Consider the following 26,213-nt stretch of genomic DNA (forward strand, 5'->3'; position numbering starts at 1 on the left):
CAAACAAAGAGTCGATATTTTTCTAAAACCATTTAGTGCTTCACATAATAAAATACACAACGGCTGTAGCCTGATTATATGCTTTAGGAGCTGTTGGTGTGTGTGGTACAGTGTGTTGGTGTGTGTGTGGTACAGTGTGTAGGTGTGTGTGTGTGTATGTATGTGTGTGTCCGCATCTGTAGCCTGTTATTGTCTCATTATACCGCACGGTGAATTAATTAAAAGTAAATATATAAGTCGTCATGAACACATCTGTCCATCAGACAGAGGGCTGCTGTGCCTCCTGTCATCATTAATGGACGTCTTTTTAAAATGACCGCTCAGAGGAGAGGAGTTATCATGTCTCTAACCGCCTGCTGCTTCCCCTCCTCTCTCCTTGGTTCCCCTCCTCGACTCCTCCGTTCGCATCTCCTGTGGGCGGGACTAAGTCTCGAGGATAGGAGTCGAGGAGGGGAGTTAGAGAAATGAGAAAGGGCCCGTGTCAACAGGAGTGACAGTCCGCACACACACAAGACCGCAATTATGGCAGAAGCAAAAAAGCCCAACATAGGCCTATATAATTTTCACTCCGAGTGGGAGGATGATTATTTTTGTATCTATTCCAATTCAAAGTCCATCTGTCTCATCTGCAATGCGAGCGTGGCTTTACCGAAGAAGGGTAATTTAGGAGTGGCATTTCAAAACAGTGCACAAACGCTACGAGACGGAATTCCCTCCTAATTCTGACCTACGCTCCCAAAAGGGGAGGGGCCTGAAAGGACAGCTAAATGCACAGCAGTCCATTTTCACCAGGCCCAACAACAAGAGCAAGGCTGCTACCAGAGCATCTTATCGTGTCAGTCACGTTCTTGCGAAACACATGAAGTCTTTCAAAGACGGCGAAGTTGTGAAAGAAGCTTTCCTGGAGGCTGCCGACGCGCTTTTGGGGGACAGTAAAAATAACAGAAGTATTTCAACAGGTTTTTGATATAATAAAAACTCAAGTTAGATACTGTTATTAATCAGCTGTAAGTTTTAGTTTGTTTGAACTTATTCATTATAATTATTGTACACAATGGTATAAAAATGCAAACATTCAGATCTGTTCTGTTTAAATTGATTATAGTCTATTATCAATTCAGGTTAAGAAGCTAGTGTTGCTTGCATCCTATTTTAAAGGCATTTATTTTTATAATCTACTAAAATGCAACAAAAAAAGGGTTTGATTCTATTAATTTTGTCTTTTTTATTGCACTTTGGCAGCAGATTCCTGTGTAGCTTCAGATCTGAGTTGTCTTATTAGTAAGCCTAATTTATACTTTTGTAGCAACACTAATTTTATATAATGGCAAAGAAAGGGTTCAGAGTCTTTTCTTTTTTTCCTGTGTCATATGTGGCAGCACTGTTCAATGTTTCTTGAAAACATTACCCACTGTAGTATGTGACGTGTGAATAAACTCCAACTCTGTATCAACAACAATTGTGTAACTTCAGTTAAATACTTGTATGTGTGTAGATTAGAAAGAGGTAAGATAAAGGATCTGCAGTATTTTATGAAGTATTCATCGTACAAAGGTCAGTTTTATACAAGTAGAAGTGTGTATTTACCTGGTAGTAGGCTGTCAGTAATGGCTATGCCTCTCTATTTGGATTGGTAGATCTCGGTAGACTGGCAATTTTAAAAGTAGCTCTCGGTTCAAAAAAGGTTGGGCACCCCTGTCCTAGAGTATTGTTATGGTTATATTGGCCTCTGAGCAATGCAAAGGTTGCGAAAGAAAGCACAGCATTTCTAAGGTTTTGCACTCAGGGGTGCAAAGTCTTGGGTTGGCAGGTGTGAGTGGGCGGCAAGCTGTCATTTAAATGCTATATGCAGCCAAAAATCTACACACTGTACTTTTAATAATTGTTGATCTCCCGGATATTGGCAAATCCATTATCATCCCCAATGTAAAGCAAAGTTTCTTTCAACAGCACCAACTCACACAAGCCAAAAGATGTTCGTAGTTATTGCACACATTTCTGGATATCTAAATTGGTTATATGCAGCAGTGGACTACTTTGATAATGGTATGTTGCATTCAAGATTTGAATAATTGATTTTACAAACTGAAAATGCACACCTCATTTGCAAGCCCTCAACATAGAGCATCAATTGTGTTGAAGCACCTTCTCTTAAAAGAATAGTATGCTTTTGTTAAGAAATTAATGATATGCACTCTGTTACAGTTGAAACTGTGTCCACAGAAAGAAATAACCATTTTAATCAGGCAAATAATTTGAAGAAAAAGTCAACACTCTCTTGGCTACAACAATATCCCTGGAAATGATGTGTCTAATGTGTCTAGCAGAAGGTCAAGCAGAGGGAGACAATCCAGGTCATCTGTTTTTATTATTTCATCCGCACGGAAAAGACAGCTCAGAAAGAAACTCAGACAGAAAAAAACCCATGAGGGAAATCAAGGATTACTTGGAGCTTGAGACAAATAACACCTGTTGCTCTCTTTTTTTAAAGGAAGGAAGTACAATTGTAGGAAACGCCCTATTATTCAAATGGCATTAGTTCCTATATTAGCAAAAGACTAAACGATCAAGGACATTAATTCAACCCAAATTCCAGATCGCTTTTGATGAAACACAAACTAATTAGTATTTGGATCAAGGCTCAAGAGCTCCACCCGTTTTATTCACACTTGATGTACAACCAAAATTGCAAATACACACATAGGAACAAATACAGCATCTCAAAGAAATGGACGCTTATTATCCACATAGAGACAAAACCTTATCATCTCACTGTGTCTTACCCATTGTTTTACATTTTTTGAGAATTTTGAACATTGTTTTGAAGAGCGGACCAGCAGTTACAAAAACTGTTTGTATTTTCTGAAACAATTCACTATAGGGAGCAGCACATAAAGCCGTCTCATGACAGGTATTGTCATATAACAAGGATATCAAAGGGCAAAATGTATTTTTGAAAGAACACTTTGGCAATGAACACAGAACATCTTCAGCCTATGCGGACAAAGCATTTGGGTGGCCTGTTGTTAAGCAGGCAGACAACTCCATCACATGTATATTCCCGCGCTTGCGGATATAGTACATCACAGTGTAAGCCTGTGTCAGCATGCAGTTTACTAAAGCGCCAACAGGCGTCACTAAATAACAGGCATTAACAGATGCCCATATCTGTAACATCTCCTTTCCTTTAGCTGTAAACAACATCAGCATATGTCACTTTAAAGTGCAGGTAAGTGCTACATTGTGTAAAGCTAACACTTTAACATTGTCAACCTCCAAGATATGAAAACAATTACAATACTGTTTAACCATGCAAGTACCGATACAAAACTATAATAATATCCAACAATAATATCCAACAATTCTTTTTTTTTTCTTTTTTTCTTAAAGGTCACATGTCATGCTTTTCCGGTTATTACCCGTCCCTTTGTGTGTTATGAAGGTTTTTATGCATCAAAACCCTCAAAGTACACCATGTAGCGAGTAAACTCTAATACAGAAAATACCTCCCCAAAACGCCTCGTTGGTGAAACGTCATCATTCATTTGATTCTTCCGGGGACATCTGATGTCATATCGTACCCGGAACGAAATGGACCAATCCGTGGAGCCGTTACGTTACGTCCGCGGAGCCGTTACGTTAAGCCCCCGCTGATTGGTCCAAATTGACCAATTGGTCCAAATTGACCAATCCACGGACTTCCTCACACACTCAGTGCATGCAGCTCTGCTGATTTCTCCTCCCTGGCTGCAGGCTGATAACAGACAGTTGGGATCGCGGCGAAATTCTCTCTGCAGACCCATTCTCACAGCGTTTATCAACCTTTTTATTACTCAATATCAAGCCACACTTATTGTTTTTACTTCGGCTGTGACTTTGTGTGTGCTCAGGGTGAGTTTGGCTGTGTTTCGCTGTGTATCGCTAAACAAGGAAATCACACCTCCACGGAGCTCAGCGCGATTCACAACGTCCTGACTGGTCCCGACCAATCGGAGCACACTGGGCTCACAGGGAAGGGGGGGGCAAGAGCTGCAACGAGCCGTTTAGTGGAGAGAGTGAATACACGTAGTTTACAGAGATGATGTATGCGAAACAATGTGAGTTTGGAAAATTGTACGGTATAAATCTATTCTAGTAGACCTCAACAATGGAATTATGATCAGTGGAAATGGCCATGACATGTGACCTTTAACAGTCCAACAGACTTAGTGACAATGTTCCCAGTTGTATCACAGGTTCAGTCTCTGCGGCAGCCGTAACAGGCGACCACACCGCGAGTATACAGCTTGGCTCTCTGTACTCACTGGCTTCCCTGGTGTCAAACACCGCCCTTGCGCCGGGACCCCTGGAGAGTGAGGAGGCTCCCCCAAACCTGTGTCATCCTGGACCGGGTCAGTTCTGGCTCCACCTGCAGCCCTCTCTGTGTTGACATGGCCCCGGTCCCTGTGGCTGCTCTGCTCCGGACCTACCAGCTGTCGCATCCAGGCTGAGCGCTCCGCACCCCGCAGATCCACCCGGTTTCTCCTGTAGAGCGTGCCGTCCACCTCCATTACGAATGAGCGAGGAGCGACTTTCTGGAGGCATTGACCCAGTTGCCAACGGCCTGTGCGATCTCCTGGAAGAGGCCTCATCGTTATGTGTTCCCCAACATTCAGTTCTGGTAAGTCCCTTGCCGATATGTCGTAGGCGGATTTTGCAAGCCGCCGTTTCAACCGCAGCTTCTCCGTCACTCCAGTCACTAACCACGGTTGCAGCAAGCTGTCCGCAACCGGCAGCGAAGTCTTCAGCCTTCGTGACATTAAGCGTTGGGCTGGACTGCTGTCCAACCCCTCTGTGGGCGTGTTGCGCCAATGGAGAATGGCCTGCCATTTATCCGTGCCATCCAACTTTGCCCGCTTGCAGAGTGATTTCACTATCTTGACAGCTGACTCAGCTTTGCCGTTTGATTTTGGATATCTGGGTGAGGATGTGACATGGTTAAATCCCCACTTTGCTGCAAACTTCCTGAACTGTTCACAGGCAAACTGTGGGCCATTATCTGTGAGCACTTTGTCTGGCTGTCCGTAGCATGCAAATTGAGATTTACAGCGTGTGATGAGAGTGTCAGCTGATAGATCCGGCAGAAGATCAATCTCCCAGAAGTCTGAATAGTGGTCCACTAGGACGATGAAATCTTGGCCAGCGTAAGAGAAGATATCCATACTCACCGTTTGCCATGGACGTGTTGGGATATCATGCGACATCAATGATTCCTTCTGCTGGGCTCGTGCATATTCATTGCATGCAGAGCAGTTCGACACAGTCTTTTATCTCTGCTCTCATGTTTGGCCAGAACAGTGTATCCCCGGCGTGCCTGTAACATGCCTCCCCCCAATGTGGCTGGTGTGTGTGCGTCTTAACAACTCTGCCCTCAAGGCCTTAGGGATAACAACGCACTGCCCTCTGTATAGCACACTGTTTTGCACGTTGAGCTCATCCCTGAAGGGCCAGTATTCTCGCACAAACAGGGGGGTGTCCTCTTTGAAATCAGGCCATCCCCTGAGGATTACTGATGTCAAAGCTTGTAATACATCGTCCATCTCTGTGTGCTGGGCAATTTGGCGAAACCTGAAGTCAGTAACATCCAAATGCTGTGCCTGATCCAGCTCTGAGTCCTCCGCCTGAAAGCTGTCCATGTCCATGTCGTACATAGGGGGTGTCGGAACCACGACACGGTGGAGTGGCCCTGCTTAGAGTGTCACTGACATACATCTCCGTGCCTGGTTTGTAAACAACATCCAGATTGTACCCCTGGAGCTGCAGTAACATGCCCTGAAGGCGTTTAGGCAGCTCATGAGGGGCTTCTTAAAGATGGTAATCAGTGGTTTGTGGTCTGTTTCTGCAGTGATTGTGTCCCTGCCTTATAGGTACTGGTGAAATCTCTGGCATGCAAAAACTATGCTTAAGCACTCTTTCTCTATTTGAGCGTAGTTTTGCTCAGTCTGTGTCAGTGTGCGTGAGGCAAAGGCTATGGGCTGCCCCTTTTGCAGAAAGCAGCACCCCAGTCCATTCATGCTGGCATCACTCTGGATCGTTACAGGCTTTGTGACGTCATAATATTTGAGAACCGGTGTGTTGGTGACCATCCGCTTTATCTCGCGTATTGCATCATCATGTTTTGGCAGCCAGTGCCATGCCGTGTCCTTATCCAGGAGTCTGCGAAGAGGCTCACAGATCTCCGATAGCCTTGGCAGGAACTTAGCCAGATATGTCACAAACCCGATCATGCGTTGCACTGCCTTAGCATCCGTGGGCGTCGGCATGTCCAACACTGCTTGAGTTTTCTCTGGGTCGATTTTCAGTCCTTCTGTAGACAGTACATGGCCGTGGAAATGTACAGCTTTGAGCTTGAACTGCAGCTTGCGTTCACTCAATCTGAGCTTCACAGCCCTGCACCGTTGCATGAGAGCTCTTAAGTTGGTGTTGTGGTCCTCTTCAGCCTCTGCGTCCGTATCCCCACACCCGACCTCCAGGATGTCATCCGCAATAGGCTCGATGCCAGCCAGGCCTGATAGCAGCTCATGTTGCTTGCGCTGATAGATCTCTGGCGCCACTGAGACTCCAAACGGGAGTTTGAGCCATCTCATCCGACCCCATGGGGTCCAGAATGTCGTCAAGCGGCTGCTTTCCTCATCAAGCTTGCACTGGAGAAAAGCGTCACGAGCATCAACCAGTGTGAAGACACGAGCCTTGGGCAGTTTGTACAAGACGTCTTCTAGCGTTGGCATTTGGTAATGGGACCTGAGAAGTGCCTGATTGAGAGGCTTTGGGTCAATGCAGATTCTTATCTTGTCCGGTTTAGCTACTGTCACCATGTTGCTTATCCACGCTGTTGGCTCTGTCACTGGCGTAAGGTTGCCTGCTTTCACATGTTTGTCCAGCTCTTCCTTAACCTGGGCTTTTAGCGCTACAGGGACATTTCGTGGTGAGCACTGGACTGGTGTCACTTCAGGGTTCAGATCGAAATGAATATTACCTGGGACTGACTCGATCGGGTCATGGAAAACATCATGAAAGTCTTTCAGTAGCATTTATTTTGTGAGTGGCATAGACTGGCTTGCATCAATAGTGTTTACCTCCGCTGGCAGTAGTTCTCTTGGAATAGTGAATTTCACAAGGCCCAGATCAGTGCATGCAGCACCACCTAGCAGGGGCTTTTGTTTGGTGTTCACTATCTCAAACACAAGTCTGTGTATTTTCCCCCTGACCACACAGTCAGTGTGAAATTTCCCTAGGGATGGCATGTATGTGTCAGAGTACAGCTTTAGCCTTGTTCTGGTCGGCTGTAAGCAGGGGCGGACTGGGACTAAAATTCAGCCCTGGAATATGACCCAGTCCGGCCACATAACATGTCATATGTCATGTCAACGGGGGGGGGGGGGGGGGGGGTGGTGGAGATCAGAGATCAGATAAAATAATACAGTACTATTAGTTATTATAAATCAGCTGTTTATTATGCGGTTCAACGGATAATTCTCCCCTAAAGAGAATAGGGAGGACACTCCTCAGATGTCTTAACACATGGGACATCATATAACAGTACACACACACAAATCAGCTGTTTATTAGGCTGCAGTTTAAGGGATAATTCTCACCTAAAAGAAATAAACAAGATTGTCTGAGGCGGTTTGTAAACCTAATGTTGGGGAATCAGCAGTTTCTTTAGTAAGTTGCTTTTTTCTGCAACTCTGTCGATGACCAAGTCATTGTCGAGGGACATGAGGATGTCTTTTTCTGTTGACATAAGCATGAATGCTTCCAGGTGTTCTTGTGACTGTGTGCTCCTTATTCGGCTTTTGATGTGCTTGAGTACAGAGAAACTTCTCTCACAAGCTACCTGTGTCACAGGCAGAGTGAGAAGAAACTTGTATCCTAAACCAAGGAGCTGATAGGCATCTGTGAAGAGGTTGTAGCATTTCAGAAGTTGGTAGCAACATATTGAGCATTCTTTACAAGAGTTGCACTGTTTGTTTAAAACCTCTGTCTCTTCTTCCTCACAACCAGAGCAAATTCGTACTCTGTACTCTTCAAGTGCAGACATTTTAAGCCGTGGCCACTGGGCTGCCAGACACTTCAACTCAGACTGCAAATTTGCAGCAGTTGCCCTGCTGTCAAACCTAAGCAAGCATTTGCTTAGATCTTGAAATGTAGAGTCAGGCAGAGCTTCTGCTGAACACACTTGGGGAAAGTTTCTTGGATCAAGGACAGCCAAGTCAGCATACAGAGTGCCGTGGGTCATGAAGCGTCGTTTGATACTGTCTGTGACAGTATACAGGACCTGGTTATGGACCTCTACTTCATAAGCCCTGTTTGCATCTGTCAATCTCTCATCACTTGCCATTTCGCCAGCCATCATCTTCCTTTTCCTGTTCCTCTTCAGTGGAAGTGTTGTTTCCAACTCAAGCTCACAGTCCTCTTCTGCCTCCAGTTTTGCATTTGCCCACTCAACAAAAGTATCAGCAGCTGTCTTCACTGTCATGAAATCTCTTGTCATGTTCATCAGTGCATGTTGAGTGTCCTGAACTATCCTGTGAGCAGAGAGGATATCTAGTCCACATGTCTGCAAGTATTTTGAAAGAGGTGTTGTCACTTCAAAAATCCAAAGGAAAAGCTGGGCAGTCAACACTGTCTCGTACCTCAGGAGCGCCTCTAGGAATCCTCTTGCTCTGACACGCACTGCAGTTTTCAAATTGGCCTGACTTTGAAATTCACTTAGTGTCATGAAGACATCAATGTACAGAGACTGGTCTGGCTTTCCAAATGAGCCAAAGATCTTCTTCAAGGCTACATCTTTAGCCCACCACCGTGTCTCTCCAATTGGGGAGAGGCGTCTGTGTCGAGTGTCCTGGCTTTTATGCTCCCACACATTCATTATTTTGTATGACTCGCGAATGAACACAGCAATGTCATTCATGAGGGAGACAAGGGACCCACTAGCTATGGACACTTCAGTTGTATCAGACAGAACGAGGTTTAGCACATGTGCATAGCACCAAACATATACATGGTTTGGGACTTTGGATGACAGGAGTGCGGAGAAGCCTCGATATTGACCCTGCATGTTGGATGCACCATCTGTAGCATTACTGATGCAGTTGCTGATATCCAAATCAAAACGATCCATTACATCTGTCAGCATCTGGACAAAATATTGGCCAGTGGATGCTTCACATTTGACCACTGCAAGAAGCCTTTCCTGGACAGTGTCTGTGACGTATCTCAGAATCACAGAACACTGCTCATGGGACGTAATGTCCTGGGTTGTATCTATTTGTACAGAAAACATACCGCTTTCAGCAACCTCTTTTGCAATGGTCTCCTGAATTAGCCTCTGCACTGTGGAAATGACGTTGTTTACAGTTGTTTTGGATAGGAATGTTACAGCAGAACCCCGACCTTTAGCCTGTGAGTGTGACTGGTGCATCTTCTTACTTTTTTCTGTGCACTCAGTGATATGTTCTTTCAGACACACATCATATTTTCCAAGAAGAATGATGAGCTCTAGAAAATTCCCATGGTCAATGTTGTCATCATCTAGAGTGTATGCTGCCTCATATTCCTTCCCTCTGTAGCCAAGTCCTCTCTTTCCTATGAACTTTACTACATCTACCACACGTTCCAACACCTGCCGTTTCTTCTTCACTTGATCTCTGTGGGCCACTACTTGTGATCCATGTAGTAGGCTGGCTATGTCTGATTTGGATGCCCTCAAAAAGTAGGCCTCCGCACACATTCTATGCATGATGGTCCTTTCGTGTTCCTCTACTCTCTGACTGATATGGTTCCAGTCCTGCATGCCACTTACAAAGGGATTGTTTTCAGATGGCTTGGCAAATGCTAAACATACTCCACAATACAATGTGTGGTTCTCTTCACAGTATGTGAGCCATTTTCTATCTGTGCCGTTCATGCGTTTAAACAGTCTTTGTACTGTCAAATATTTTGTTTTGGTCTGAGGGTGATAGGAAAAAAAACGATTGAGACTGTGATTGTCGGAATTTGGGCGTTGGAAATACCTCAGGCTTGAGCTGCCGTGTGAGTGGCTGTCATCCTCAGTCCTTGTAACATCCTCAACCTATAGACAATTATAAATTAATATATAATACTATAGGCTACTACTTGAATTAATACTTAAATGTTGACAAGTAATACACTTTTGTTTAATCTATACTTTTTTTAATATAGTCTATTACACCTACTCTCAGTTGTATTTATTGTATTGCTTGCATGAGCAACACACCACACACTAACTGGAAACACTAGGTTGAATATACTTGTCTTCTCTATAGTACTTACCACCTCTTGCTCTTGCCCTGCACTTGCATGTGCCAGTTGAGCTGGTTCTTCCACCAGCTCAACTCTCTGTCCCTCATGAACGCAGGAGGCTGGCTGTATATATGAAATCGCGCCCTCATCATTCTCTTCATCATGCACTTGTTCTAAGCTGCTGCTGGTGATGATAGTGCTTGTAGTTGTAGCAGCGGCGCTGCTGCCAAAAAGGTCTGTCAATTTGCAACATTTATTAGCATTACCTGCGAGTGACTTCACCTTTTTTTCTCTTGCCTTCTCGGCCCCACCTTTTTCTTTTCTTTTTCTTTTATTTGTATCCATTTTTTGTCATTCTCCCTGTCTGCCGCGGCGTCTGTGTGGCCGGTCTTTTTTCTTCTTCGTGTGTGATTTTTTGACAGATAAGAAACACACAACTGCATTAGCGGCCGCTGTCGCCCTCTGTCGGCCGGAAGCGCAACTTAAATTATGACGTTAAACAAAAAAAATTAAAGGGCCGGCCGTCAACGGCCCTTGTCCACCGGCCGTTCTGTGGTTTTCCAGATTCTACAGATGGCCAGTCCGCCCCTGGCTGTAAGGCTGTCTTTGGTGACAGTTTCTCTTTAAACTGGTGGCCCATAACATTGCAAGTGGCCCCTGTAACTAGCTGGCATAGCTGTCTTTTCTTATTCAGGTGTAGGTGCACAAACCATTTGCGTCCAGGTGCTTTCACATTCCCCACATATTCAGTGACATTGTATACAGTAGGTGTTCACTTGTATCTGAGTCCCCTTCAGTTTGCTGGACATCGTCAACAATATTAACTTTTCTTGTTTTCTCTGCTCTGCTGCTGGCCTGACATACTTTTGCAAAGTGATTTGAAACGTCACATGCTCGGCAGGTCTTACCATAGGATGGGCACTGCTCTCTGCCCCGTTTGTGTCCATTTCCACAGTATTTGCAGGTCCACTGCTGCTCTCTCTCAGCCGCTGTGTTTCTTTCCGCTGTTTTCCACTGTATTTTGCGTCGTCCGCCTTGCCTGTCCACCATAGCATTAATACTGTCTGCCTGTGCCTGCGGGCTCTCAATAAGCCTCATGTGTGACTCCGTCAATTCTGCAAGGCGGCAAATCTTCACAGCTGTTGGCAGCGTTAGGTCCCGTTCACGCAGCAGTCTCCGTCTGGTGCTCTCGCTGGCAATACCGAGTACCAGCCTGTCCCTAATCAGTTCATCTTTTAGGTCACGGTACTCACATGATGATGCTTTTTCCCTCAGCTTTGTTATAAAGCTATCGATCGGCTCGTCCGGTCCTTGTTTGCAGCATCCGAACGTGTATCTCTCATAAATCACATTTTTTGCCGGCTTGAAATAATCCCCCATCCAAAATTGTTTTGGGGTCTTTCTTTTGTTCCTCGGTCAGCGTGACGTTGTGCATATATATATATATGCCGGCACTCGTTCCCCATAAGCCGTCTCAGTGTGGCTGCCTGCACCGCATTCGTCTTTTCGGTCAGACCTGTAGCGAGCAAAAAGTCCTCAAATTCTGCTCTAAAAACCTCCCAGTTTTTGCCTATATCCAACCCAGTCTCATGGCATTTCGTGTTCACCAACACGATTTTCCCCTTTTTTTCGTGTTGCACAGCACGATTTTAAAAGCAATGTATTTCTACTGGTAATGACGCTCATGGAAGAACGGCATTCGTTTGTGTCGGCTGCCCTTAAAGGCAATGTGAGCGTCCATTCTCATTGGATAACGGAGAATTGTACACCCGGAAGTAAGTATTCCCCTTACTGTCGATTGATTTTACAGTGATATCTGCACTACTCATCGACTAAAAAACACCAGATTATCCTTGTTAATTACACAACATTGATTGGTTTAAATTGTGTGCAATGCTTTTGTATTTTTCCCCTTCGATTCGGAGAAACAAATATGTTTTCGGAGTAAAGGATAGCAGAAGACACTACACTACCCAGAATCCCCAGCTATCGTTTGGACTACACCATGTGCTCTGTTTGACAAACCCTGTGATAGTCCTCAAGCTCTGTGATTGGAGAGTGTGCTCCGAGGGTTACGCCAAGCCTCGAACAGCACTTGAAATGGGATGGAACCACGGCAGACTGTCCAAAACTGGATTTGAACGGGTCCACCGCGTCCCCCCTCCCCCACCCCGTCCCCAGAACTACACATGCTGGCTATTCTGTTTCGCAACATGTTCTTTATCTATGGCACGTCTCTACTGGGAGTTGTAGTTTTAAAAGACGTTTTCGTATTTCCCAAAAAACACAGTATTGAACTGTGTACATCCCTGGAGGTTTAGGGGGTAGGAAACACTCCAATTTAAAACATATAATTAATAAATGGGTGAAAATTGCTTGTGCCCATAATGGGCAGCATTAATATATATACACACATGCCAGCTAAGGTCAGAAGAGCTTTATTTAACAGCTGGTCTTATGTTTGTGACCCCTGTTGTTAATTGATAACATTACATTACATCACATTAATTGATAAGCCTGAAACATGCACTTGTCAAGGTTCAGAGGCAAATTTTGCAAATATGGCAGTAGCCATCGATCAGCTTAAGATAAGATATACTTTATTGATCCCAAGTTGGAACATTTGCGTTACATCAGCATGTGTAACAGTTAAATATGCAGTGGTGTTTATTTGTAAATCATTTAGTATAATCACACAAATTCTGTGTTTTATATTTAACAATTCTGTGTTCTTTATTTATTGATTGTTCAATACCTGACAAGGCCGGAGATGAAATATCTACATACATCTTATAAGAGTATAATACATTATGTATAATATCAGTTAAAATAAGTGCTTCAACATAGTTAACATTGCTGGAGGTATGCACAAATATTGATAGATGTCTTGTAATGCACTATTGAGGAACCTGCGACCCAAGCTTTTCATTCAATGCATAACTACACCATAGTTGTGTAGGCCAATATGATATGTCAATAAACCTTAGAAAATCTTGAAAGGGATGTGCAAAATAGTCATTATATACAGTCTTTAATTAACTACTAGTAGAGAATAACGAGTAATGAATATACTTTATAGGGATCCTATTAATATCTAATAATAAAAATAATGAAATTCAATAACCTGCTTTAACCACTAGGTGTCCCTTTATATCTGAGGTTACCTACTGTAACCCAGCTTCTATGAGTATTGGCGCAGCCCTCTAAGGCTATCGCTATTGGGTTTACCCTTCTGCGCCCCCGCGCAGTACTGAAAACACATGTAGTCCACGCCCACCAGCTAGGTGGGCCCCACCCTCGGGCCTCCTTCCGGTATAAATAGGGAGGTTGCCCGGCGATCTGCTCCCATACAATATAACTTTTCTTCAGCTATTCGTAGAGCCAGTGGGGCCCAGCGCTTAGAGGGCTGCGCCAATACTCATAGAAGCTGGTTTACAGTAGGTAACCTCAGTTCTATTTCGTATATGGCTTCGCCCTCTAAGGCTATCGCTATTAAGGGCAGAGATGGGGTCGTTACTAAAAAAAAAGTAATATATTACATATTACATATTACTTTAAAAAAAAGTAATATATGACACTACTTCGTTACTCTCTACATAAAGTAACTCGTTACTTTACTCGTTACTTTACTCGCAGGGCCGACCCGCCCCTCCCTACAGGCAGATCACGCAGACTGCGGTGCACCTACAGTGTGCGCGCCACAGTTTTGCCTCTGCGAGACTCCACTTGCACCCCCAATTACTATTGCATTAAGGAAGACATAACACAAGTCTTTCTATTTATATGCTCTCAAATAGGCTACCAGCCACACAACTATGGAATGCCATTTAAGCCAATATTAAATAAATAAATATATATATACATAAATAATTAAATAAATAAATACATATATATATAAATATGCCTATGAAATAAATTATAAAATAAATAAATTAGGCAATAAATATGTATACATGTACATTTAAATACACATTTATTTATTTCATGGGACTTTTATTTCATAATGACACATTTATTTATTTCAAGAGACTTGTATTTCATAATGACACATTTATTTATTTCAAGAGACTCGTATTTCATAATGACATATTTATTTATTTCAGATGACTTGTATTTCATAATGACGCGTTTCTTTATTTCAAGAGACTCGTATTTCATAATGGCTTATTTCATGTGACTTGTATTTCATGATGAGACATTTCCATTCCTTATATGCAAATGAACGGGGCGTGGTTAGCTCACAGGTCCAGAGACCCAGACCAAAGCAACAGCACCACACTGACTACTCGAGAAGAGGAAGAAAATGGAGGAGAAGGACTATAAGGCAAACTACTAAATTCTCAGAGTCAGACATCGCATGTAATCTGATACTCTAAATTTCACCTGCCAGAAATGTTCGCTTCTTCTTCTTCGGTGTAAATTGTCCGTTGGCAAACCAGTTGACTTCTTCTTCTCTCGGTTTTTTGGCGGATTGCAAACAACTTTAAGGTGCATACCGCCACCTACTGTACATGATTGTGAATCATCATATCATTCCATCTCTTAACTCATGGACGTATCTATGATCTAATCCAAAAATAAATAAATTAGGGCTGTCAAACGATTACAATTTTTAATCAGATTAATCACAGCTTAAAAATTAATTAATCATGATTAATCACCATTCGAACTATGTCCAAAATATGTCATTTCTTTATGTATATTGTTGTGGGAATGGAAAGATAAATGAAAGAAGGCGGATATATCCATTTAACATGTTTATTGTAAAAAAATTCTGTGTGTCAAAATGAAAGAGAGCACCTATCAATCATCAAACTGTGGGGTCTTAATTCATTACGTATTGATTTCTATCTTACTTAGAAACTTCAGGAAAGTCGACGGGGGGGGGGGGGGGGGGGGGGGGCGCGCTAGTGGAGTGGAGTACTTCGTGACCACAGAGTGTGAACGTTGTGATCAGCTGTTTTAGCGCAGTTCTCCAGTGAAGGGAGGGGGTCTCCCTCCGCAGCCGGTTGGCGTAGTTTTGGCACAATTCCGTTGTACAGACCGACGTTAACAGCAGCCCTGTCTGTGCACACGGAGACCGACTCTGTCGTCCGGTGATCTAACCGCCTTCTGGAAAAGCTTCACAAATACGTCGGTACGCAAATGCGCTTTGTGACACAAGTGACGGTACGCATTTCAGATTACGCACATAACCTGCGTACCAGTTATGTGTTACCTGTACTCAGTGGCGGCAGGTCATTAGGGGCAGGTGGGGCACAGCCCCACCTAGTGTCAGAAGAAAGTATTACAAATAATGATTACAAAAAAATACTAAAAAATAAATAAAAAAACATATAAAATATATTTTAAGGTCATGTTTAATAATCTGATTCGTCTGTACATTTCTGTTTTAGTCTGTGTTCTTCTAATTAGTGTCTAGAGTGCCGTTTTGAGCTGTTTAGAGCCATGTGGGACAAAACCCGATCCTGCCCCTCCCTCTCACAGTCTAAGTGAACGGTGATTGTAAAAACTACACTGCGCATGCTCAGAGTATTTTTCTATTTAATGTGTGTGGCAAAAAAATAATGACCGTAGGGGCATAGTGCTCCCATCCCCACCATACGTCATCTCACATAATTCAGAATTGATTGGCTGTAAGTACTCACGTGTGCAGTGCTGCGAAACGTCACGTGTAGTTTGAAGAGGAGACGAGAGAGCAGCATATAGCTAACATCACCAGCGATTAAAAGAAGTAAAAAACTGAAAGAAAATTAATGAAGTTGACCATTTACTGGAGCACACATTTGAGACACTTAGTCTCGGAGAGAAACTGGAGGTAAAGCGCCTCGGTGCCCACCATCCACCGGATTTCCAAATGGTCCAGACTGCGGGCAAAGTTAAACGTGGGTTTAACGCTGAGTGGTTTGCTAAAAAGAAATGGCTAACGGCGAGCATCCAAAAGAATTCCCTCTTTTGCTTTCCTTGCCTGCTTTTTGGTGAAGATCAAGGTACTTGGTCGAGGACAGGTTACAAGGACTTAAAGCATCTTTCGGAGAGGACAATGAAGCATGAGAGCAGCAACAGTCATTTGGAAAATGCCGTAAAATTGGGATTACTTGGAAGGGTGAATGTTGCAGCTCAGATTGACAGCGCCTACAGACGCGGCATTGATTCTCATAATAGGAAGGTGGAAGAAAACAGGTACGTGCTTGGTCGGATCATCACCTGTATTAAACTGTGTGGGAAATGTGAGACAGCACTGCGGGGCCACAACGAGTCGGCGGACTCTCTGAATCCAGGGATATTCAGGTCAATTTTCGAGACAATGTGTGAGGGCGATTCCAGGCTTCAACGGCACTACGAAGCTCAGCTTGTTTTCAAAGGGACATCAAGCACCATACAGAATGAACTCTTGTACTGCATGTATGATGTGTACAGGGAGGAAATAGCCAAGCAAGTGGACAACACATCATTTGTTGCCGTTCAGGCCGACGAGACAACCGATGTCTCCTGTAAATCGCAAATGGTGATTGTGCTGCGATACATTATGCCTGACCTCACAGTTACAGAGCGTTTTTTGGAGTTTGTGGAAGTAAAGGACAAAACTGGTGTAGGTCTCTCTAACAGCATCAAGGCTGTTCTGGAACCCCTGAAGCTGAAAGAAAAGCTAATCGCTCAGACCAATGACGGGGCGGCCGTCATGAGCGGTAACGTGCGCGGGGTACAGACGGTGATGAAGGAGACGTACCCAAACGCTCAGTTTGTTCACTGCTACGCCCACCAACTGAACCTGACCCTGCAGCAACTGTGTTCAGCAAGGATGAGCATCCTGAAGGTGTTTTTTGCAGATCTAACTGCTTTTTCCACTTTTTTCTCCGGTGCTCCAAAACGTGTTGCAGCTCTTGCAGAGGCAACACAGAGACGCATCCCACGGCCACCGGCTGTGAGATGGAACTTTAAAAGCAGAACTGTGAACGCGGTTTGGGAGACCCGAGATGCACTACTTCAGTGTATGAAGCATATACGCGCACAACCAGGATGGGATGCGGTCACCATAAGTGAGGCATACGGCCTGTCAAAGAAACTGCGGGACCGAGCATTTATGCAGCTCCTGGAGTTTTTTTCGTTGCTTATGCCAGAAGTGGATGTTCTATACAACACTCTGCAAAAACGAAGCATCGATGCACCTGGGATCAACAGCGCGCTCTGCCGTTTCAAGGAAAATGTTCAGAAAATGAGGCAGAAAACTGATGCATTGGCCGCCACTGCTCATGATGGAACAGACGAGCCAGGCCGACGAGTCAGCAGCACAGCGCCGGTGATGAAGGAGGCTTGTGACACAGTCATCTCACAGGTGGAACAGAGGTTCTCACAGAGTGACCATTTGATCGCTGCAAAGCTTGTTGACAGCTCATTCTTCCCACAGCATGTCCTGTAATTTCCTACACCTGAGCTTGACTGCACCGTGAAACTGTGGCCTGCGTTGGGAAACAAGGAGAAGTTGAAGTCTGAGCTGACCACGCTCTACCGCCACAGTGAGCTTCACACTGGAAACACTGCCCTGTCTCTGTTGAAATCCATTCACGAGAACAACTTGGAGGAAACGTTTGCTGAGACTGTTATTTTGGTCAAAATAATAGTGACAACTCCGATGACGACATCCAAGTCAGAGGAACTTTTCCACCCTCAAAAGGATAAAGACTTTCACTCGCAACACCATGGGACAGCCGCGACTTAACGCATTGGCCATGATTTCAATTGAAAGCCAGTTGATCCAGCAACTACAGGACTTCATCCCCAAAGTGATAGACACATTCTGTCAGAGGAAGGACCGCCGTGCCGCTTTTCTTTTCAAGTGAGCCTTCAGCTTTGGTAAGTTCATTTATGTCATATATTTTGTTGATCTTCTGTGTTTTGCCTCTGCTGGATCGATTGATATTGTGACCTCGATGATGAGTGTCTGTGTTTTCCTTATATTTACAGTCTATGGTGTTTTAATGCTAAAGCATTACGGTTGTTGTTATTGTTAAGAATTACTTTGTGATGGTGACCTTTACTCCATGTATGAAGGTGCATTACTATGACATCCCCACGCTGTGTACGTAAATGTATGCGCTCACAGTGTTGCTCCTGTGGTCTTCAGTATGTAATTTGACACTCCCCCTCTCTCTCTCCTCCCCCCCCTCTCTCTGTCACCCCTCTCTCTCTCCTCCCTCTATCTGTCCCCCCCCCCCCCTCTCTCTCTCTCTCCCCCGACCTCTTTCTGCCCCCCCAGTTTTGTACACCTAGAAATGCCACTGCCTGTACTACAGCTAAAGTATTCTCCGTCGGGACTTCCTGCAACAACACCACGCCGTTATCTTGATTCTGATTGGCCAGAAGACATTATCAAAGATGTTCTATTGGGAAGACGATCACTACGTGACAAAAGTTTTCAAAACCGTTTCTGGTCTTCCGTATTTCCAGACAAGTGGCTGCTGAAATCAATCTTACTTACAGTCTGTGCAATTTACTCCGCGCGAGTTGGCGGACTTTATTTTGCTTACTTTAACATCATTTTTCATGGTGGGGCTAAGCCATTTCTTGGTATGGGTGTAGCCTACCCCAGCCATACCCTGTCTTTATAAATATTTGTCTGCTGGCATACCAGCAGACCAGCATTTATCTATCACCAGCTTATGTTAGTATTAAATATACAATGTATTCTGGTAACTATCAAAATAAAGACATTGTATAGTGTTCATAACAGTATTTTTATTTAATAAATTATACTAATACAATAATATTACAAAAAAAACCTACATCTAAATAAATATATCATCTAAAAAAGATGCATTTGATTTAAAAATAACAAATATAATTCAAAATGTAAACAGCAACAAAGAAATTATAAACATTTTTTTTCTTTTTCTTGTTAATATCCATTATTTTCCACCTCAAGACCAAGCCCCCAGGAAGTGTGCCGGACTCTGAGGAAAATATTCGTTGTGTCCAAACGGCGGTACTACAATTTCCTTATCAGTCTGTGACGTCGACCGGCCCAGAAATACTTTTTCCCATTGACTAACATTGGGAAAGAGACATCTGTAACTCGGTGGATAATTTTTTTTAAACTAAATAAACTACCCAGTATGAACTATTGTATAGCCCTAGAATCATTAAGTTCTTAAAGTTGTAAAATGCACTAAAAGCCGAATCTAGATTTATTCTCTCTCTCCATTCTTTCTAGTGAGCCGAGAGTGTGTGCTCGGGGGGCGGGGCTTAAGGGGCGCATGCTCTGTGAGCGCACAAACGGGTTATTCTGCTCTGACAGCCAGGCATGACGGGTAATCTGTGACGTTTCGCTCTCTCAAAAGTTGGGCCATTTTGACTTCATGTGCCAATGAGCAGCTCTCATAGGAAAGAACGAGGCCCCTCCACCGATGCTGTATCCAGTTCTTATTAAACATCCATGCTCAAGACGGGTAACATAACTACCCTCGGGGCGCTTAGTTCTCTCCGCCATGTGTTTGTGTGCGCGCGCGTGCGTGCGTGCGTGCGTGTGTTGCATGCATGTAGCAGGTTCTGTGTGTAAACTGCCCCACCCCCCAATCATAGACGCACTTTGTAGTCTTATTGCATATTAGAAACGGAGTTGCAGTAAGACTGCGATATAATGTTTATGTAGATATAATAGATGTGACATCTATTTTTTAAATGTCTCCCGTAACGATAAAAAGATTGATAACATTGGACGTTAACGGTACCACGGTCTTTAATAATTCAGCCCCAGGGCCCCGTTAATACTGGGGCTCGGTACCCATCCCTAGTTTTAATTATTACATCATCAATATTACATTTCAAATAACCAAGTACTTGGTTACCAACACAAAGCGCAAGTGGCTAGTGCTGCTAAGAACATACCTGGTGATGGTGATGATGGTGGCTCTTCGCTGCAGGATCTGGTCGATGTCCTCCTAGCAGAAGCGATTGCCTTCGTCGTTCTCGTCCATGATGGCGGCGTATAGGCTCCTTTCCTCAGCAGGTCCTCGATCTCCTTCTTGGAGAACTGCTGGACCGGCTAAAGGCGACGCAGAGAGACAAGTGGATTTAGAAAACTCTTTTTGAAAATAAACTAAGCGTACTGCAACAGCAACTGACCCAAAAATGACTTGGCATCTAGAAATATGACAGATTTTCTTTTTCTCACCCCGTTGTTGTTGCCACTCATGCTCTGCAGGACGGGACGGTCCAGCCCGAGCTTCAGACTAGCTTTATCCAGCATTTTCCTCTCATAGTTTCTAGTGATCAGACGGTACACCTCCACCGCCTTAGACTGGCCAAAACGATGACGAACCGAGCTTGAGCCTGAAATAAAAAATTAAAAGAGGGGTCAAAAGAGCATCATGTGCAGCTGCTGTTCAACGTTTTTAAGCATTAAATGGGAAAATAATATACACTTAAAGAACCGAGGGAACAGAGCAGATATATATATATATATATATATATATATATTGTACCTGCAGGTCATTTTGAGGGTTCCAGTCAGAGTGGAATATCACACAGGTGTCTGCAGCAGTGAGGTTCACGAGCTCTTGATCAGGTGTTTGATGTGGGCTGGCATGATCCTTTCTGCAGCGATGAATAAAGAAAACAAAGAAGACATTATTAATAATAGTAACAACAATAATATTAGTATAACTATTTATATAGCACTTACACAATAATTGCAAAGTGATTCTCACAACAAAAATAAAGAACAAAACAATAAAAAAACTAATTATTATAGGAATGTTAAAATACAAATAAATGATAAACATTCTGAGAGGCCCACTACAAAAGGTAGACTCAGACCCCGGCCACACGAGGACGAAAACGGCTAAACGCATAGGATTAACGCAAACGCAAACAAGCTTCCGTCCACACGCAATAGTTATCCGGATAGTGTCTGCCCACACGCTCCGTTTAGCTCCAAAAGCTGGAGAAACTGCAGTACATATGCAGGAGCCTGTACGTGGCGCTGTAACTTCCTCCACAAAAGCAGCGAAGAAGCATGGTTGTCATGGTTGCCCTTCTGTTTATTCTCCGCGGTGGGGGCCGAGGGAACCGGGCAGAGTTTTTCGCCAGTCAACGTGTATTAAAGTTTAAACCTTCCGACAAAATTATAAAAGTGCCGGTCAAAGGTCTTCTTTGTTATTTATTGAGCTTTAAAACAAATGAATAACGACTCTATATAATATAATAATAAAAATACACGGAGCCTCTCTTTTTCCTCCCTCTCTTCGGACAGCGTCAGTGTCTGTCTCATGCAGCAGCTGATCCAGTAATGAGTGACCCGGCCGACAGTAAAAATAAACATATTTATAACTAGTTTAGGTAGTTTGAGAGGTGTCTCCGTCCTGTCAGATTAGACTTCACTCGCGTTTATGTCCATATCGAGAGAAAGATAAATAATCTGAATTCAGTGTGCAGTTTACTTTGACGCGGGGGTGAGCAGCAGAGGTGGGGAGAGGCGGGGCTATTGCGCAATCATTATCAGAAAATGATCGCTGAAGCTGCAGTACATATCCACAAAAGCAGCGAGTAAGATCCCCCCCGGATGTGTAAGTCTGCTGTAGATGTTGCACAAAGAACTGTAGCATGGTCAGTAGCGTCCGGAGCACGATAGAAACTCTGCGATCCGCCATTGTTGTTGTTGTTGGTGGCGAAACACATCAGCAATGGCGCGGGGTACGCGGAGGTGAGCAGCAGAGGTGGGGAGAGGCGGGGCTATTGCGCAATCATTATCAGAAAATGATCGTATAGGGCGTACACACGGAGCTGTTCTATCCACCTTGGGACCCGTTATCGTTTCCTCAGTCGTTTAGTGCCGTATGCGGTCGTCCTCGTGTGGCCGAATGGTCTATATGACACGAAACAGTAACGCAAACGGCCGTTTTTGTCCTCGTGTGGCTGCAGCCTCAATGGCTCTTGATGACATCAATGAGCAGTCCCAAAACATGCTGCTGTATAAAAAGAAATAGGTCCAGATTTCTTCTATTTAGTGTTGGAGTATTTGATGTATTGATTGCTGATGGATGTTAAGACATGTTTTACAATTATAACAAAAAGATTATTGTAATTGGAATCAAAAAGTTTACAAATCGTAGTTTTAATAAAATGACTAGCAATATAGGATTTATTCAACAGCGGTAAAGTATTAAGTTACTAAATTAACGTACACTGAACTGTAAAACTTACCACTATTTAGGAAAGGACCTGATCAGAAGGATTGACTAGTAAGACAGCAAAGAGGCGGAGGAGGTCTCTGTCATGTACAACCATTGGTAGATGTTACACCTGAAAGAAAGATAAGGAAATAAGAAAACACAGGAGGACAAACATCTTCTTAAGTAAAAGACCAAATCATGTCAAGCTTTAACTTGAGGCTGTTTTTTCAGTCTTTACAATGCACAGTTGGAAATTACATTCCAAAAGCTAAATTCAAACTCAACACCATAAATAACTGGGTACCAAAGTGCTTTACCTGATAGGACACGTTCCACACGGAGCAGCAACCATCCGGCTGGGCCGTATGCTGCATATCATCTCCTCCCTCTCCACTGTTTCCAGTAGATCTCTACTGCCTGTCCAATTAAACTGAAATGCCCCAAAACAATCATATTTCAAAAGTTAAAACAATAACTTGCTTTTGGCATTCAAATGTATTATAATCTCACCTTTTTCCTGGATGTCAGGAAGGCGTTCCCTTCAAGTCCGCAACCAGTCATAGGAGTTCAAATGCAAAGCCTGAAAGATGACAAGAGCAGGAGACTTACATGTTACAAAATAAGTAATACCAGAGCAGTGTTTAGGACATGCAGAGAACAGATCAAATCCCCTGACAGGCTCACACACTTTGGTGATGTCCTCATCTGATGATGATGTTTCATTTTTAGCAGCAAAGTAACATTACTCAAGGTATATGTTGGACCCAACTCATGTACAGTATGTTTTGCATCTCCTCAACAATGGTCTGTATAGTTGAGTAGAAACAAACTGTCCCTACAGTTTCAGGTAGATTAACAAAGAAAAGTTTGCAATGAAGCACAAAACCCCTCTTTGTATTAAGCTAGCTGCCACAAAAAGTACAGCTTAACATGCTAACCTGGTGGAGTTAGCTAACGTTAGCTAACTTCATGTCCAACACAAAACCTCTAACGTGCATTACATTGACGATTTTAAACACAACTTAACTCTCTCAAATTGTAAAATAACGTTAATTTAACATACCCTTAAATAACTACATCACGTTTTTCAGGGGCAACACAAACTGCAGAAAACGTTAGCTGCTAACTGTTGTTAGCTAAGACAGCTAGCTCGTAACGATAGCCTCCTAGCAAAAGTAAGGTTACGTTAACATTAACTTAACGTTGTAAGAAAGCAAAACGAACCTTCGAGACATATTTTACTCTCAGACTGGGTGTAATTGTGTAGCGTTGCTTACCTCCAGAAGGACTTTTAGCTGTTTCCCAGTAGAGACTAGAGAGAGCTGTCAGAGCGGTTGCTCTCAGAAGAGCAGCATTGGGCGGACCAGAGAAGATCATATAAGAACCAGTTAAGTCTTGGAGCCCACCGACGTCTTCCATGTTGTTATTTTCATTTAGTAGTTTGCCTTATAGTCCTTCTCCTCCATTTTCTTCCTCTTCTCGAGTAGTAAGTGTGGTGCTGTTGCTTTGGTCTGGGTCTCTGGACCTGTGAGCTAACCACGCCCCGTTCATTTGCATATAAGGAATGGAAATGTCTCATCATGAAATACAAGTCACATGAAATAAGCCATTATGAAATACGAGTCTCTTGAAATAAAGAAACGCGTCATTATGAAATACAAGTCATCTGAAATAAATAAATATGTCATTATGAAATACGAGTCTCTTGAAATAAATAAATGTGTCATTATGAAATACAAGTATCTTGAAATAAATAAATGTGTCATTATGAAATACAAGTCTCTTGAAATAAATAAATGTGTCATTATGAAATAAAAGTCCAATGAAATAAATAAATGTGTATTTAAATGTACATGTATACATATTTATTGCCTAATTTATTTATTTTATAATTTATTTCATAGGCATATTTATATATATATATGTATTTATTTAATTATTTATGTATATATTTATTTATTTAATATTGGCTTAAATGGCATTCCATACACAACAAGCTAACAGTCTGTGAAACGTCAAGACCAGGGACGTCGCCTGGGGTAGGCATCCGGGGCTTTAGCCCCGGATGTTTTTTCTTTAGCCCCGGACAAATTCTCCCTCAATAATATAATACATTAACCTACTTTACCTATAGGACGGACGGTATATTTGTAATTTCCCATGTTCAGTGAATGCAACACAGAGGCAAGACGACGCCACCAGACCAATCAGAGAGTTGCATGGAAATACACGTGTTTTATTGGCTGACAGGTACGTACCTCTCCTCTGTGACAATGTTTAAACTTTAAACTGTCAGCCCCGGACGCGGAGATTCTGAAGATGGACATTAGACATTTCTTTAATAAAAAAGACGGCAATTCTCAAGTGGTGGCTCACACAACAACCCCAGAGCCACCACCTGAGCCAGGTGAACAAGGTATGTACCTGTCAGTAAACTTACAAGTTATGCGAACATGTAAGCAAAGCATACATTATAGCTACGTTTACGTTGAGGCCTTTTTTCCTCATTATCATGTCAAATTGTACAGCTTTCCTTAGTGTTGAATGGAGAAAGAGGACTATATTAGAGTATTAAGTGAAAATGACTATATTAAAGTTTTAAGTAAATATATTAAGTGAATTACTCAAACTGCATTTGTATAGGAATGATTCTGTCCTATTGGCAGATAACTACTATAACAGTGATATCTACAAGAGATGTAAATGTAACTATTTTCAATTGGTTAGTATTACATTTTGTGACAGTGTGGTGACACTCATTTGAATGAAGACACATTTGTGTATCTTGAAATTCATTTATTTGACAGAGCTGGAAACTGATTGACTTACATACTTGTTTGTGTTTACCTACACAGTCATCACAGATGAGCCAAACAGAGTAGAGGATGAAGAAAGGAGAACAGGAGAAAGGGACACACAAGAAGGAGATACAACAGACAAGAACGACAATGGAGACAACAATGAACAGGAACACCAGAACAGACAAGAGTCAATGAGTAACATGACTGATTTAGGGACTGCAGATACAGGGCCAAGGCAAGTGAGACACCACTGCTTTCCATCCAGCATGTTTGGCCAGCAAGATCATTTCAACCGCAAACAGCAAGAGATGAGGGATTATTATTTCCTCCTTCCATCCCTTTTTTCTGTTTAATCTGATTACTAACTACTTCTAATAAATTGACATAGTTTATGATTTAATTGGAAAATGAAGTGTGTTTAAATAATAAACCCGTTTCTGATTCTGAGATTTATTTGTGACATATGAGTGTTGAGAGATGTATCCATATCTCTTGATGTTGCTCTCAAAGTGCACAAGATTGATGCTTTTAACTTCAGTATTTAAAAAAAGTCTTCCTGGGGGAGCATGGCCTGGCCCCCCCAGAGGAGGTGAGTTCCCCCCAAAAGAGCACTTTATCTCTGCCTATGTAACTCCGGTGTAGTGTCCCCTCGGCAACAGATCACTCAGAGCTGGTGATTACTTTCCTGCATTTCAATGGACAGCATATAAAAAGGACACGTGAGCTGCATTGCTTAAGAGATCCTCTCATGCTATCTCTTTTACAAAATAAGTGTCCAGTCAACAACAAAACATCAGTGATCGTATAGTGGTAGTATATTTTTCACAAGCAATGTGAAACATTAAACTTATACAAACTGGTGTACAAAACTCACATACCTGCGTTGGTCTCCTGGAGTGTCTCTACTCTTTCTTCTCCACATCTCTTTCCACCATCA

The 26,213-nt window shown here is 43.0% G+C and overlaps 1 protein-coding gene and 1 long non-coding RNA gene across 2 annotated transcripts; both read right to left on the bottom strand.

Moving 5' to 3' along the window:
- Window positions 1-20,091: 20,091 nt before the first annotated feature.
- On the bottom strand, window positions 20,092-20,699 carry LOC117540745 (chromodomain-helicase-DNA-binding protein 8-like). The gene is made up of 2 exons (XM_034207550.1): window positions 20,477-20,699; window positions 20,092-20,347 (listed from the first exon to the last, which is right to left on the bottom strand). Exons 1-2 carry the CDS (start codon window positions 20,549-20,551, stop codon window positions 20,147-20,149), a joined length of 276 nt encoding a protein of 91 aa, XP_034063441.1. The 5' UTR covers window positions 20,552-20,699; the 3' UTR covers window positions 20,092-20,146.
- Window positions 20,700-20,838: 139 nt separating this feature from the next.
- Window positions 20,839-22,901, bottom strand: LOC117540746. The gene is made up of 3 exons (XR_004568211.1): window positions 22,793-22,901; window positions 22,507-22,605; window positions 20,839-20,898 (listed from the first exon to the last, which is right to left on the bottom strand). It is a non-coding gene; the product is annotated as an uncharacterized LOC117540746 (long non-coding RNA).
- Between the last annotated feature and the right edge of the window lie 3,312 nt (window positions 22,902-26,213).

Source organism: Gymnodraco acuticeps, unplaced genomic scaffold, assembly GCF_902827175.1.
Source record: "Gymnodraco acuticeps unplaced genomic scaffold, fGymAcu1.1, whole genome shotgun sequence".
NCBI classification, from domain to species: Eukaryota; Metazoa; Chordata; class Actinopteri; order Perciformes; family Bathydraconidae; genus Gymnodraco; species Gymnodraco acuticeps.